The 15,639-nt window shown below is 49.3% G+C and overlaps 1 protein-coding gene across 3 annotated transcripts in view; it reads left to right on the top strand.

Moving 5' to 3' along the window:
* The window catches only part of Urb1 (URB1 ribosome biogenesis homolog), a 63,794-nt gene extending 48,473 nt beyond the window's left edge, over positions 1-15,321 (top strand). The window contains exons 31-39 of one of the 3 annotated variants that reach the window (XM_004654440.2): positions 2,314-2,474; positions 3,170-3,281; positions 4,992-5,098; positions 6,044-6,187; positions 8,621-8,730; positions 9,733-9,930; positions 11,167-11,408; positions 13,108-13,710; positions 14,558-15,321. In XM_004654440.2, coding sequence (XP_004654497.2) covers positions 2,314-2,474; positions 3,170-3,281; positions 4,992-5,098; positions 6,044-6,187; positions 8,621-8,730; positions 9,733-9,930; positions 11,167-11,408; positions 13,108-13,710; positions 14,558-14,727 — 1,847 coding nt within the window. In that variant the 3' untranslated portion in view covers positions 14,728-15,321. Of the gene's footprint in view, positions 1-2,313; positions 2,475-3,169; positions 3,282-4,991; positions 5,099-6,043; positions 6,188-8,620; positions 8,731-9,732; positions 9,931-11,166; positions 11,409-13,107; positions 13,711-14,557 lie in introns of those variants that run through there. The other 2 variants (XM_045149420.1, XM_045149421.1) reach the window with 2 other exon arrangements.
* Positions 15,322-15,639: the final 318 nt, after the last annotated feature.

Below are 15,639 nucleotides of genomic sequence, written 5' to 3'. Positions count from 1 at the left end.
GCGTCCCCTCCTTCCTCCTCACGGTCCCACGTGTGTCCTCCAAAGCCGTGTGCTCTGTTGAAGAGGACGACCTCTGAGGAGAGGAGGACCAGTCTTCGGTCAGGGCGTATGAGCAGCTGCGCTCCCCGGCTAGAACCCCCAAAAGCTCTCAAGAGTGCGTTCTGATCACCAAATACCTGCGTTCTGGTTTTTATCTAACCTCTGGCATTTGCCTTTAAGTTGAATATATATGCCATTTACATTTAATAAGATTTTTTGTCTGATCCAGTTTGTGCGTGTATATGTGTGTGCTGACTCTCTTAGGACTTACATCATATAGCCTTAATTGATTGACCTTCCAACCAGAAAATTTTGCTTCATAATATAAAAAGCTTATAGCAATATAGATCATTTCTCCCTTCCTGGCATTTGTGATATTATGATTATTATTATTGCATTATTGTCTATAAACCTCAAAATTTGTTGTTTTTATTTCGATTTGTTAATTTTTTTTAAGAAATTTAAATATTTAAGAGATACTAGCCACATAGTTGTCCTTTCTTGGTTCTGCCCATTCTTTTGTGTAGATCCAGATTGCTATCTGAAATCATTTTCCTATTCTAGAATACTTCCATTCAGACTTCTTACAGTTCAGGTCTGCTGGTGACCAATTCTTGTAGCTTTTAAATGTCTGAAAAACATCCTAACTTTTGAAAACTCCTTCGTGGCTAGTTTTGAGTTTTGGGGGTGTTTGTTTTTTGGCAGTTTTCTTTTTAATACTTAAAAACGATACTACACTGATCTTTGGGGTGCATTGTTGCCCAGATATATAGCAGAGAAATTTGTTCATAATTCTCTGAGCATGAAAGCAAAGAGTTTAATATGGAAACTCAACAGTCTTTTGTGTATTCTTTGACAAGTTAAAGTCCAGAATCCAGGGGTGGGGTGGGGCGTCAGAAATCTGCCGTGATTTTTACCTTTACTTCTGTGTGTTACATGGCTGCTGTTTATCAGTTCGATTATGACTCCTTGGTTGTGGTTCTCCTTGGTTTCGGTGCGTGTGTTCCTTGAGCTGCTTGGCTGTGTATATCCACTGTTTGGGTCCAACCTGGGGACATCTCAGCTATTCTGAATTTTTTTCCAAGGACCTCAGTTCTTTCTCCTTGAAGTTAGCCCACTGCCCACTAATGATCGTTTGTAGTTTTTAATTTTTTTTTTTTCTCTGTTTCAGTTTGGATAGCTTTCTCTTACTGTCTAATCGCTGGCCTTTATCCCTCAGTGTCTAATCCTACCCAGCAATACTTTCATCTCTAGCTACCTGGCTGCTCCTCTGGAAGCTGGTTTGGATCTTCATTTCTTCCCTCTCTCTACTTAACATGTTCCATCTTCCCTCTGGCTTTAAAATTGCCCCTATTGTTGTCTGTTTTCTGGTAGTATATCCTAAGTATTCATTTGGGCCACTCATTTTAGTTGGCTTGTGCTGGTTCCTAGCCGGGTCAGTAGTCACCCAACATAAAGAGGATCATCATGGTAGTTATCCTGGCTAGACAGTCACTTCTCGGTAATGTGACATATCTTTGTTTTGAGGGGTTTTTTGACAGAATTTCTTGTAAAAAAGACCCAAGTTCTCGTTGAAGAGGAGCTGCAATGTTAGGAGCTCTGTTAGTGAGGAGCAAGCCTCAGCAGCTGGGTGAGGTTGGCCCTCCACACGGCTGACCCTGACTCCTCTCTGTTTTGCCTTTGCCTTCTCCCAGAGTGGTCAGGGTGTCGTGAGGCCTCACAAATAGTAAGTGGATGCTACCAGCAAGCTTTGTTTATTCTTCAGTGCTGGGGATCACCCCAAGGTCTTGCACATTGTCCATGCCTGTTCTGCCTCTGAGTTATGTCCCAAGTTCCTAGCCCCTAGCATGATTTTTGGATTGCTGCTTCGCTCAGTCTTGGTGAGTTACTCCGAAATGTTCACCAGCCATTGCAGACATGCTGGGCCGGGTCTCTGTGTGGAGCCTGGGCCTGGAAGCCGATGCTTTTGCCGTGTTCTTGTTCTGTTGGTGCACTGGGATCTCGCAGGGGTGTCTCACGGCTGTCTCTGCTAGCCTCTGTCTTCTTGGGTGTTTGTAAGAAGTAAGGAAATAACCAATTAGGGCAGAATCAGCATCTCAGAAGCAAAGACACGGTACTTACTGCTCAGAAAGGAATGCACTTTGTCCCACAACAGCAGCAGTTGGAGAAGCTAAAGAGACTTCTTCCTTGAGTCCAACATGTGTAGCTCACATAAATTCTCCTGATTGCATAAGAATCGTTAAATAGCATTGTGTGTTTAATGTTAAATTGTAGAGTTTGTGGTGGATTGCCGGAAGTTTTTGGATTCAAATGCTCTGGGCCTGACTGCAGCAGCCCTCAGCAGCTATGACCCCCAGATGCGAGCCGCAGCCTATTGTGTCCTGGCGGCCTACTACTCACACCTGGAGGGGGCTCGCTTCCGGGAGCAGGCCCAGGTGAGTAGGAAAGAGCATTGTGGTGTGGGGATGAGCGTGGGTCTGGCTGGTTTCGGAGGCCATCCCCTTGGACAGGGAGGAGGGCTTCAGGAGGAACACCGAGAGGACGTGCTGCCCTGAACTTTTTTTTTTTTTTTTCAAGGTAGGGTCTCACTCTAGCCCAGGCTGACCTGGAATTCCCTGTGTAGTCTCAGGGGTGGCCTCGAACTCACAGTGATCCTCCTACCTCTGCCTCCCAAGTGCTTGGATTAAAGGTGTGCACCACCACGTCCGGCTTGCCATAAACCTTTGTAAAGGAGGGACCTCTTCACCTTGGGATTGGGTTTCACCTTGGGTTGCCAAGCCCCTGGAGAGAGCAAAGCAGGTTCCCTCCACGCTGCCCTCTTACGGTTAGACAGAACGGTTTGGCTTCTGCTAAATGTGTCCGATTAGAACTTGGTGGCTTTTTCTGTGACACCTCCCTCCCCCAGAAACCTGTGTGCCGTGCTGGACAGGGACAGGAGTGACTCAGAGCATGGTGTCTGTCCTCAGCCAGTGGGCACAGGCTTGCCTCCTAAAAGGAAAAGGCAAAGCGTCACTGGGAGGGGCGGGCGGGACGTCCCCCACCGCGGCTTCTCGTCTAGCAGGAGCGCGCTGCGGCGTGGCAACCCAGTCACGTCCTCAGACGGCTCGTCTGCTCTTCCTTCCCTGTTCAGGTTCTACACCTGTTGGATGTTGTCCGAAATGGTATTCGAACTCCAAACCTTCGACTTCCTTTTACCTTGGCCCTCTTCATCGCCAAGGCAGCCCAGCAGATCTTGAAACCAGGTACCCTATAGAATCTCGTTGAGAGAAATGGGTAAAATGAGGTTGAGGTTGAGCAAGTCCTGTTCTTAGACTTAACCCCTCACACGCAGTGAGTGACACATTCATGAGAACGGCCTGTTCTTTCATTGTGTGCAAGGCTGAAGCACTGGGAGGAGCCCGTGCCCGTGGGTAGTGGGCAGGACAGTGGTGAGGAAGCTCCCTGAAGGCCTCTATGAGGTGAAATCCACGATCTGAAAAGGTGTGTACGGTGGTATGCTGGTAGAAGCAGGTATAGCTGGCATAATCCAGGCTGATCGCGGCACAGGGTGATGTGTCCACATTGAGAAACCCCAGCCTGGCTGCCTGGGACTGATCGTGCCCCTCACTCACGGCACAGTAAGCGTGGTGAGAGCCGCCCTGCCTCGGGATTACTGCGAGGACGGCAGGACCCGTGCATTGAACTTGGTCCAGCACGCACCGTCCTTGTTTGCAGCTGCTCCGTCACCTCTGTTGTCACCTGTGTTGTCAGTTACTGGTCCGTGCTTAGCAGAAGCCACCGTGTGTGTAGCTCAGGGTCCTCGGCTGGCGAGTACATGTAGGTGTAACCCAAGGTGTCAGAGAATAGCTCCTGTTGGTTACCCACAGGGGAGCAGGGCCGCCTCTGCAGGCAGAGCAGGTGGGAGATAATTAACTCATCACAAGGCCTTTGTGGCTATTTGGAGAAAAGCGATAGAATATTAACGCCAGGGGGTTCTTCAGTCTAGCGTGCTCCTACCTCAGGTGACAAAATAGCCCTGAACTCATTTCCCTCAGCTCCCCACTGGCTGAATGCCACCCCTACCCACCTCAGTAGTCAGCATGCCCCAGGCCTCTCAGTTTGTAGTCAGGTTGCTCTTAGGACTCTGGTCTGATTTTCATGTACTTCCATACCATTTTTATTACATAGTTTTTCCCTGCCCTGGAAACTTGAGAAAGAAGCAAAATAACCTTTGGCAGACTTTCCAAAAAGGGGAGCCTGTCATGAAAACATGTCAATTCATATTTTTTTAAATATTTTATTTTTATTTATTTGACAGAGAAAGAGAGAGGGAGAGAATGGGCGTACCAGGGCCTCCAGCCACTGTAGACAAACTCCAGATGCATGTGTCCCCTTTTGCATCTGGCTAATGTGGGTCCTGGGGAATCAAACCTGGGTCCTTTGGCTTTGCATGCAAACGCCTAAAGTGCTGAGCCATCCCTCCAGCCCCAGGGTTCATAATATTGATGGTCATGGCCTCCCTTTTAAATTTAGCCCAAGGCACGTGGTCATAGCTATCTTATCAGCCTTGATGCTGAGGGACGTGTGTGGGGAGCAGCAGTCCTCAGCTGCGCTGTGAAGCTGCAGCAGGAAGAGAAGCTGTCTGTCCACCTCTGCATTGTGTTCTAGACCCAGAAGTCAGCCTTCGTCTTGGAACAGCTCCTTTCTGGGAGAGGCTGACGGCAGGTGCTGTGGGCCCTATGCTGTTGGCCACATGGTCGCACCCAGCAGTGGTTTCTGAGCCACATGCAGAAGTGGCCTCAGATGTCTGGTCACTTTGTAATTCTTGTGAATTTGCGGTAGTCAGAAGCTCCATAGGACCAGGTGCATGTCTGATACCCTCAGTGTCTTCCCTTCCCTCCTGACTCACACTGCCAGGCCACAGGCTGTCCTGGGTAGGCCTGCTGTCAGTGACCGTGGACCTGTGTTTTCAGAGGAGCACATGTACTGGAAGATCAGCAAGTTCCTGCTGTCACACGAGTCCTTGAACATGAGCAAAGTGCCAGGCTTCTACCAGTTCTTCTACAGCTCCGACTTTGAGGTAGTACGGCCAAGTCCTCAGCCTCCCAGAGACTCGGGAATAAATGACTTAGCCACTGTGTCTTGGGTTTTTCCCAGGCATATAGCTGGTCACACAGCTAATACCGTTGCATAGCAGTATAGAGCAAGGTCACAGAGAGACACTGATCTTGCTGCGCCATGTAGTCAGGACTGCCACGCCTTACATTTGCTATGGCATCTCTCAAGCCTTGCTTAACACTAAGTATGTGTCAGAGTCCCAAGCCTTAGGGCATTCTAATGTTTCCCCACTAAATCCCTGGGCTGTGTGTTAAATATCTCGTGTAGAACATGGACCTGGTCTAAACACAGCTCAGTGTTTAAGCTTGACTTCGTCTGTAGTTCGTCACTTAAAAGTGGGATCAGAGCCAGGCATGGTGGCACACACCTTTAATCCCAGCACCCGGAAGGCAGAGGCAGGAGGATCATGGTGAATTCAAGGCCACCCTGATACCTCATAGTGAATTCCAGGACAGCCTGGGCTAGAATGAAACCTTACCTTGAAAAACCAAAAAAAAAAAAGGCTCAGAGTTGAGATTCAGGGTTGTGTGTGCGTGCATTTGCGTGCAGGTGCATATGTGTCTCGAGGAGGCTATAGGACAGGCACAACTCTCGTTCCTGAGCCGCCTTTTTTTTTTTATTGACTGGCCCATAGATCCTCTATCTGCCTCCCGGCACAAGCAATTGCCACCATGCCTTGCATTTTACATGAGTTCTGGAGGTTGAACTCGGGCCCTCATCCTCACATGGCAAGCACTTTGCAGACTGAGCTGTCTCCCCACTCAAGATCCAAGATTGCTTAATAGTATAGCCAGACACAGGCCAGACTAACGTGTTAGTTTTATCATCCCCTGAAAAACAGTGGTGCCTGAGGGGTTGACTGTAAAGGACGTTTGACTAAACAGTGCTTTCTTCCTGCCTGGGTTAGCACAAAGCGGAACAAGAGTGGGTGCTGGGCCTCCTGCGGCAGGGGATTCGAGACAAGCAGTGCTACGAGCTGTGCGCCAGGAGAAGGGTCTTCCACATCATCCTGTCCTTTTTCAGCAGCCCCTTGTGCGACGAAGTGGCTCAGGTGAGTGGATTCTGCTGGCTTCCTTTACGGGAAAGTCAGGTCCATGTGACTTCCCCTCCCAGCCTGACTGGCACAGCCCTACACCCGGCTTTGGTGTTTTGGGGCTTGTTAGTTTATTGAGGCAAACCAGCTTGCAGACTGTCACATTGTAAGTTCTTAGATCTGGAGAGATGGCTTTGTAGTAAAGAGAGACCTGACAGCCCATACACATGCGCACGTACACACACACACACACACACACACACACACACACACTCACGCATGCAAATAAATAAAAACTAAAAAAAATAACAAAACATAAGTTCTGTGTTAGAGTGATGGTTCAGTGGTTAAGAGCATTCCCTGTGCAAGCATGAGGACCTGAGACTGCTTGAATTTGATCTCCAGGACCCATATATATAAATAGCTGGGTGTTGGCCATGTGTGCCTATAACCCCAGTCCCATAGGGGAGCAGAGACCTGAGAATTGCAGAGCCTGGCAGGGGTGCTGCAGGACAAGAGCGATGGAGCAGGGCACTTGAGGTTTTGCTCCAGCCACCGCAGGCAAGCACGTGGGCACTGCAGCGGCACAGACGTGTGGGCACCGCACCACACGCACTGAACAAAGCAAGTTCTTACTTGTCTTTTGGAACATAACTAACTTCATGTGTCGTATGTCTTATGCACTGAGTTTTTGCTTCCTGAGCTGGACCAAGGTTTTTCTTAACTGGCTGCTTGTAACCTTCTGAATGAAGTTGTATTTACACATGTTTATTAGCTTAAGAGAAGCAAAATCATTTAATGACAACGTGCAATTTTCACGGAAGCTTTGCATCAAAAGCACTATGGATTTTAATTAATTAAAAGACTTTATTTGAGGGCTGGAGAGACAGCTTAGCGGTTAAGGCATAGTGAGACCCTACCACGAAAAAACAAAACAAGACTTTATTTGCCTCTAATGTGGGCAGGGCGCTCAGCAGAAAATGGGAATTGGGAATTGCAGCTGCCTACCTCACCTAGTTATCAAAAACTTTTACATTTTTCCTGTCTCCTGGAACCCATAGCTACTGTTTGTTTTCTAAATGCACAGGTTGTTGGAAGAAGTAAGTAGGAAAAGACTTGATATCTTGATAATTCAGTCTGGTGGGCTCTTATTTTTGTCTTAATGTAAAAGTGGAGGTGGGGCCAGTGAGTCAGGATTAGGACCATATTGGAATGAATCTGATTAAGTATGGTAGCTTTCTGTTTGTTTATTTATTTATTTATTTTATTTATTTGAGAGCGACAGACACAGAGAGAAAGACAGATAGAGGGAGAGAGAGAATGGGCGCGCCAGGGCTTCCAGCCTCTGCAAACGAACTCCAGACGCGTCCGCCCCCTTGTGCATCTGGCTAACGTGGGACCTGGGGAACCAAGCCTCGAACCGGGGTCCTTAGGCTTCACGGGCAAGCGATCTCTCCAGCCCGTAACTTTCTGTTTTTATGACCTGAGATTTCTGTGGTTGTTTCAGTGAATGGCTCAGGACAATCCCGTGCTTATGGCCCCCTAATTTAGGTGGGTGAAATGGGACAAAGTGGCCCCAACACCTCACAGTTGGGTGAAAATTCTGGGGTACACATACTCTCCCAGCTTGGTCACTGAATATCTGTGCCATGTGTTCTTTGTGATGTATCTTTACCTTTGGGTTGGTTCCACGATGGGCTAGCAGAAGTGGTAATCTCCCAGGCCTTTCAGTTGCTGGAAGGGTGTCCTCTGGCTGTCCTTGGTGGTTAAAGGACTGTCCTTCATAGCCATCATACTGACAGACTTAGCACAGCAGTCCTTGTTTGCAGGAGCCACCTGCAATCACAGCATGCCAGTCCATTCGGTTTTTTTAATATTTTTTTTTTCAAGGTAGGGTCTCACTCTAGCCCAGGCTGACCTGGAATTCACTACGGAGTCTCAGGGTGGCCTTGATCTCACGGCGATTCTCCTATGTCTGCCTCCCAAGTGCTGGGATTAAAGGCATTTGCCACCATGCCCAGCTTAATAAATATTTTTAATAATTTTTATTTATTTGCAAGCAGAGAGAGAGAGAGAGAAAGGAGACAGGCAGAGAGAATTGGCCCACCAGGACCTGTAGACACTGCAAACGAACTCCAGACACATATGCCCCCTGTGTATCTAGCTTACATGTGTTCTAGGGAATTGAACCTGGGTCCTTTGGCTTCACAGGCAAACATCTTAACCATTAAGCCATCTCTCCTGCCACCATGTCAGTCCCTTCTTTACATTACTCCTCTGAAGCTAGGCCTGGTGGCTCACGCTTGTAATCCTAGCACTTCTTAGGATTGTGAGTTTCAGGCCAGCCTGGGCTACAGAGTAAGGCACTGTCTCCTAAAAAATTAATTAATTAACTAAAAAAAAAACCAATTCTTTGATTGTTTGGTTTTTCTACTTGTTTTGGATTTTCAGAATTGGATTCTAGAAATTCTACAGAACGCTGCCCTGGTTGCCAGATCTGCCTACGAAGTCATCCGGGACTACAGCCTTTTAACATGGATTTTGCACGTCCTTGAGGATAAGTAAGTACCTTTCTCATGAGACGTCTGTGTCTGAAGGTGGGGTGGTGACATGATTGATACGTCCTACAGGCTTTAGTATCAGTTAGAATGTGCAATAAAACCACGTTCTTTGAAGCGGTGTGCTCTTGTGTCCCACAATGCCGACAGCCCAGCTCCTGGTATTGGCAAAAGGGCCTTTTTGTCACTTAAATCTTGTTTTTCTGTGTCATGCGCAGTTCCCACCTCCACTTCAGTTCGCTTTATTGCCTCTGGCAATACAAGGTCATAGCGTCCTGTCATCTTAGGCATGAATGACTGCACCTTCCTTTAAGTAGGAACCCGAAGCCTCTAGTTCCAGAGGGCTTGTTGAAGTGCTGTGTGGGGCAGGTCTGAGCTCTCGGTGACAATCCCATGCTCTGGTGTGGAGGGGCTGGGGTAGAAGAGTCTGTCATTCCTGACATCACCAGAGCTTGAGCTGTGTCCTCACAGAGCAATTATTAAAAGCCTAGGGGTCAGCAACTTCTTTAGTTTTTTTTTTTTTTTTAATATTTGTCTAAAATATTTCCTGCGAGGCATACCTGTAATCCCAGCACTCAAGAGACTAGGCAGGAGGATCACTGGGAGTAATTCTAAAAGAAGAAGGCTTGTGTTTTCCAAGATCCACAAGTTTAAAACTGTTTCAGGTTTTCAAAACAATGTAGCTGGCTAATACCTTTATGTACTGTAGTTTAAGCTGCTGGCGTACGAAGACAGCCGCTACTGTGGTGGTGGAGGGGCTTCGGGCAGTCCTTCCTACCTAGGGTAGAAAGTAGCCTGGGCGCCTTGTCCTGCATTCAGACTGGGTTTCTACGTTAAGCACCCTGTTCTTATTTAGAGGTTTTGCTTTTGTGGTGGGGGTGGGGGGGGTCATTGAGCAGATTGGATTACCTGCCTCCATTGTCCTGTCCTGACCGACCTCCACAGACTGGCCTTGCCAACGTGGAAGGGTGCAGCACGACAGTCCGTTGCCATGCTTGGTTTTAGGTTTCTGGAGACCCAGCTGCTCTCTAACGTGATCTCCTTGCTGCATACCCTGTGGGTGACCAACCTGGGAGACAAAGGCATGGAGGAGGAGAGTCGACCACCTCAACAGGCCGGCTCCCGGGAGCCCCGGAAGCTGCTTGCCCTGCATTTGGTCAATGAGTTCCTGTATGTCCTTATCACGCTCACAAAGCACCTGAGGTGAGCCTACTCCTGCCAAGGTGTGCCCTCCTGTTGCGGTGTAATGCTGTGGTGACCGTTGACACGTATTAATTCTTTTCTGTCATCTGTGGACACAGTGCCTCTGCTGTAATGCCACAGGCTGGTTCCATGGTCTGGGGTGGATCTAACCACAGTGCTCACTTCAGGTGGAGGTGGCTTCTGGATCCATATGTTTTATGCCTTTCTTTTTTGTTGTTGCTGCTTTTTTGCTGACCTGGAATTCAATGTGTCGTCTCAGGCTGGCTTCAAACTCACAGTAATCCACCTACCTCTGCCTCCCAGTATTGGGATTAAAGGCGTGCGCCACCATGCCAGGCTATGTCTTTCTTTTTATTTCAACCTTATACGACTACTCATTGGGGCCTTGAAAACCTAGCATGCTTGTACAACCCAAAATGAACATGAATTTCAGAGAACATGTTTTCTGTGACCTTGGCCTAAGATGGTCCTCCCAAACTGTTGTTGCTGCCTTTGCTGGCCTGCAGAACTCACATCTGATCTAGGATTCAGGCTCTTGGTTTCTCCAGAGAGCTAAGTTCTCAGATTTCTCCGTGTCATAGGAAATATGCTGCTATATTACAGGAAGTACCTTGTACGACCTGGTGTGCGCGGACAAGCACAGGACTGCTGGCAGGCAGTGCTCGGAGTGAGACTCTTGATAAGAGAGAACATTTAGTTTTGTGTTGTTCCGAATTAAGACCCTGCTGGGTGGTTGTGCCTCTGGCTTCCGAGTTGCCAGGCATGTTGCTGCCTGAGAACCAGTGGCCCTTGGACATGATGGTTTTGCTTCTAAACTTGTGTGGAGCACAGAGGGTCTTAAGAGATCAGAAAGATCTGTTTCCTCCAGGAACATCAGACAGGCTTTGCCTGTGGGGTGATGCTGGCCCTGGAGCTGCCTGGCTGTGAATTCTCAAGTGTGACAGCTCCTGGGCTGGAGAGGACTTGGCATCCTGGAGTGGAGGGCCCTGACCCTCAAGCTTTCTGCCCACCTTCCCTGTTGCACCTAGGTTTCCAAAGAGATGTCTCTTTCTGTAGCAGACACCAGATTCAAGGCCTCCCCAGAGGGCCTTTGCCCCTTCTGCATTCTAGAGCCCACCCTGGGTGTAAAGTCTTCTTGGATGAAATATGTGTGACTCCACTCCAGTCCTGGACTGCCAGCTACCAGGATAGGAAACTAGTTTTTGCTCAGTATAACTAACATTGGCTTCCAAACAGACCCTCTTTGGCCTCCACCCAACTGACCAACTTCTTTGAGACGCTCGAGTCAGTGCTGAGGTACCGGGCCACTGTCATGCAGGCCTTCAAGGACATGGGCCGCTTCACTGTGAACGAGACAGTGCTGTCCACCAGAGATGTCCTGACCCTCTTATACAAGTGGAGCCTCATCGAGAGAGACATCCAGCTTCAGGGAGACTTGAGAGCAGCCATTGAGAAGTACCAAGTCAGGGACCTCATGAGTAAGTCTAGTCCCTGTGACTTCCCCCAGCTGCCTTACTACCCAGAGCAGCCAGCACCTCCCCTGCCGGAGCTGGTTTCCAAAGCTAACACAGCACAGAGAAGGAAGAGAGGAGGCCTGCACTGGAATTCCAGCCTTGATACTTAGGAGCTTTCGGCTTTAGATAAGTCAGTACCTGAGTGTGTCAGTGGGCTTGCTGTCTTTATGATGAGATACCTGAGAAAACCAACTTCCAGAAGCAAAGATTTCAATCTCTGGGCTCCTTCCTTCACACGTTTTGGTCCACAGTCGCTTGCTCCATTGATCTGGGTCTCTGTCAAGGTATAACGTCGTCGTGTGGAGCACGTGGCTACTCGCCTCTTGGCAGTCAGGAAGCACGGAGAGGAAGAGGGGAAAGGGGGCCTAGAACAAGTCATTCTGTCAAGGGCATGCTCACAGTAACCCCCCAGTTACACCCCATCTCCTAAAGTTTCTGCCTTCTCCCAACAGCCCGCTCAGCTATAAGTACATGAAAAGATTAACGATCACAAATCAGAGCCCTCACATAACCCCTGCCTCGAGCATTGCCACTGGGTTAAGACCCAAACCATAAGGCTGAGTAGGAGGAACACCATGAATTTGAGGGCAGCCTGGAACTGCAGAGTGAGTTCCAGGTCAGCCTAGGCTAGAGCAAGACCCTACCTCCATAAACCCAAGGGAGAAAACAAACAAAACATGGGACCAGTAAATGGCTGTTGGTAAAGTGTTTGCTTTGCATGAGACATAAGAACTTGAGTTCTATTTCTAGAATTCAGATAAATGCCATACATCATGGTTTCCAAGATGGAGAGGCAGAGACAGGCATCTCTGGAGCTCACTGGACAGCACTGTCTAAATAGTGAGTTCCAGCCGGGCGTGGTGGTGCACACCTGTAATCCCAGCACTCCAGAGGCAGAGGTAGGATTGCCATGAGTTCAAGGCCACCCTGAGATGACAGAGTTAATTCCAGGTCAGCCTGGACCAGAGTGAGACCCTACCTCGAAAAACCAAATAAATAAATAAATAGTGAGTTCCAGACTAATGAGAGGCCCTGCTTCAAAGAGAGGGTAGATAGTGTCCCTGAGGATAACACCCAGGGTTGTCCTCTGGCCTCCACACATGTGCATGTATGCCCGCAGACCTGTGAACTTGCATACCACACATACATGCAAACACACAGAATCTCCACGTCATTACACTGAGCATCGGTGCTCAGCTGTACAGGAAGTAGCCGAGAGTGACTTGTTCCCACCTGTAGTAAGCTGGAATCCGAGGAATAGACTGCAGGGGAATGGGCTTCCTAGACTCAGGCCGTGGTGCTGCCACCTATGGGCTTGTTTCCTCGTAGAGCTGAGTGACCTGGTTCAGTGCGTGTTCATTCTTTCCTTTGTTCATTCTTTCCTGTGGTGGGATTCTGGCTGTGTTGGCCAAGGCTGTCTCCATCCTCATGCCTCAGCCTCCTGAGCAGCAGGGTCTGTGGGCACACACCACGGTACCCAGCTTTCTTCCTGTGTTCATGAGTGCATTATATAATAGTAGTTGTGTGCTGTGTCAGTGTAAGCAGGGAGAGGTTCGTAGGAGCAGAGCCAGGTGCTCAGAACCTGCAAGCTGCCCCTTCTCCCTGGGGAGGGTCTGCCTGGGCACGAGGACACCGGCCTCACTGCCTTTTCTCTGCTGAACAGAGATGCTCAAGGATAAGAACAGGCCTGTGATTGCAGCTCGAGCCAAAGGCCAGCGCGGTCGAAAGAGGCGGCCTGGGGAGGAGGAGGAGACAGCTGAGCGAGAGCTGGAAGCAGCCACTTTGGAGACATGCAAGGGCCTCCTGAGGTCCATACTGACCCACTGGGGGCCTGTGGCCCTTGACCCTGAACCCGCTCAGAAGCCTGAGGGCTCAGGAGCTACCCCAGAGCATGAAGCGCTGGGGCCCGGGCATGCAGCTGCTTCCCTAGTGGCCAGCTGGGTGCTGCGGTCAGTGGCCAAATGCCAGCTCCCCAGGGCAGAGGCTGCAGGACTCCTTGGCTGGCTCAAGAGCCACATTTTGCCACACTCGGTGGTGGTGTCTGACCTTCTCAGGGACAGTGCCATGAAGAGTGGCCTGTTTAAACTGTATAGTCACCTCTGCAGTGCCACGGGCCTGGTGGGACCTACGCAGGACGTCGCCTGCCTGTTCAACACCGTCATGTTGCGGTTACTGGTGGCCCAGGGCCAGATGAAGAACCCCTTCCACCTAGCAGCGGAGGCCCTGTGTGTGGCTTCTCTGAACGAGGAGGATGAAGCGACACGAGGTAATGCGGGTTCTCGGGTCGGAAGCTGGAGAGATGCATGGCATGGGTGCCGGGGCAGGCGGCACTGAGCTCTTCCTACGTGTCGGGCCCTGTCACAGTCTTACTCAGTTTGGTGCCTCGGCGTAGTATGGTGGGAGTTGCAAGGCTCACCATGCGGCAGTGAACGTAAGGGCGAGGACATCTTGCCTCGTTGGTGACAGTCATGTTCATGGAGACAGAAGCCCCTTCAGAGCCTCAGGGTGCCCCCAGGGACTCCTCCCTGCTGAGCAGCCCAAGTGAGGGCCTGCACATCACGTGATAGCCAGGCAAGCATGTGCGCAGCAAACGCAGATGTGTTTATCTACATAAATACACACTCATTTAGCACGCACCCAAAGGTTTGAACGTAGGAGTGAGCTGTGAGAGGGTCGGCAGGCATGGACTCCTCCATCTGGGAGGGTGGCCCCCCTCTCACGTCGCAGGAAAGGCCAGCCAGGCTGGATGGAGCTCACTGCCGCCGGAGGAGCTGAGCGTTCTTGCGGGGAAAGCCTGCGCTTCCTCGCCCACGCTGGGGAGGCAGCAAGAAGTGGTCTGGGCTTCTCAAGGCAGTGCTGGCCCTTCGCACGGGGCTCAGCCCAGGAAGATCAGGAAAGAGCTTATAGCAGCTTCAATTTTAGCCTTCTACACTTGCATCACTAGAAAGGTGCATGACATAAGAGCAGCTCAGGGAAAATTGGTTTCCCTCCACACCCCTCCTGTGGCTACAGGTTTTGGCAGCTACTTGGGAAAGGCCTGGAGCATTGTGGCAGTGTCTTGTTTTCCAGCTGAGAGCGAGCTCATCCTAACAGCCTTGTCAACTCTTCCTCAGCCTCTGCAGCATTCCTGGTGTCTCTGTATGTGAAGGACATCTGGCTGGGGGCCCAGTGCCCAGAGACCCTCTCAGCCCACATCCAGATGGTCTGTGAGGCTGCGGAGGACTCAGCGGATCGTGAGGCCATTGTCATGTTCTGCAAGGACGTCATCTCCTCAGCCACCTGATTGGCTCCTGCTGTTGACGCCTCCCACCCCACTGACCTGTGCCCAGAACTTGAGGTTCTACAAGTTTGAGTTAAGGTTTTCAGGGAAAGTGTGAGGTGATAAAGTCAATTCATTTGCTTAGTCTATGAACAAGAAAAATTTAAAGAACTTTATTTAAGTGGCCAACAAATAATAAGCTCAGGGGACTGTGTGTACCAAGGACCACCAAGCTCATGTGGCTCAGGTAGGCAAGGCCCTTCCTCTCTCGGGATTCATTGTCCTTCAGAGGAAATTCCTCAAGTTTAGGGGATACGTAGAGATACAGGGCAGATTCATGGACATTAAAGCTAAGATGTGAAAAAAAAAAATCTGTGATAGTTTTGATAAGCACAGATGAAGATACTTAAAGTTCTCTGTATAGGTCATAGCACAATTATGTATGGCTGAATACATGAATTCCTCCAGTGTTTGCTGACTGATGTATAGAATGGTGTTTTACTAAGTTCCCTAAAGTATAAAATTGACCTGCTTTGGGAAGGCCATATTTTTAAAGTTGTATATTTCAAGGAGATTTTAACTTTATATTCTTTTGATAATAAATGTTTATTTTTGTAAGGCTTTTGTGTTTGTTGTTGTGTTGGTTTTACGAGGTACACTCTCACTCTAGCCCAGGCTAAGATGGATTCACTCCGTAGTCTCAGGGTGGCATTGAACTGATCCTCCTGTCTCAGCCTCCCTAGTGCTGGGATTAAAGGTGTGCACCACCACACCTGGCTGCTTTTGAGTTGTGCTTTCTCAAACCATCTACGTTTTTTTTTTTGGTTTTTCGAGATAGGGTCTCACTGTAGTCCACACTAACCTGGAATTCACTATGTAGTCTCAGGGTGTCCTCAAACTCATGGCAATCCTCCTATCTCTGCCTCCCGAGTGCTG

Source organism: Jaculus jaculus, chromosome 5 (assembly GCF_020740685.1).
Source record: "Jaculus jaculus isolate mJacJac1 chromosome 5, mJacJac1.mat.Y.cur, whole genome shotgun sequence".
In the NCBI taxonomy this organism is placed as follows: domain Eukaryota; kingdom Metazoa; phylum Chordata; class Mammalia; order Rodentia; family Dipodidae; genus Jaculus; species Jaculus jaculus.
Note: the sequence above shows the minus strand (reverse complement) of the source record. Positions and strands in the feature narration are given on the sequence as shown.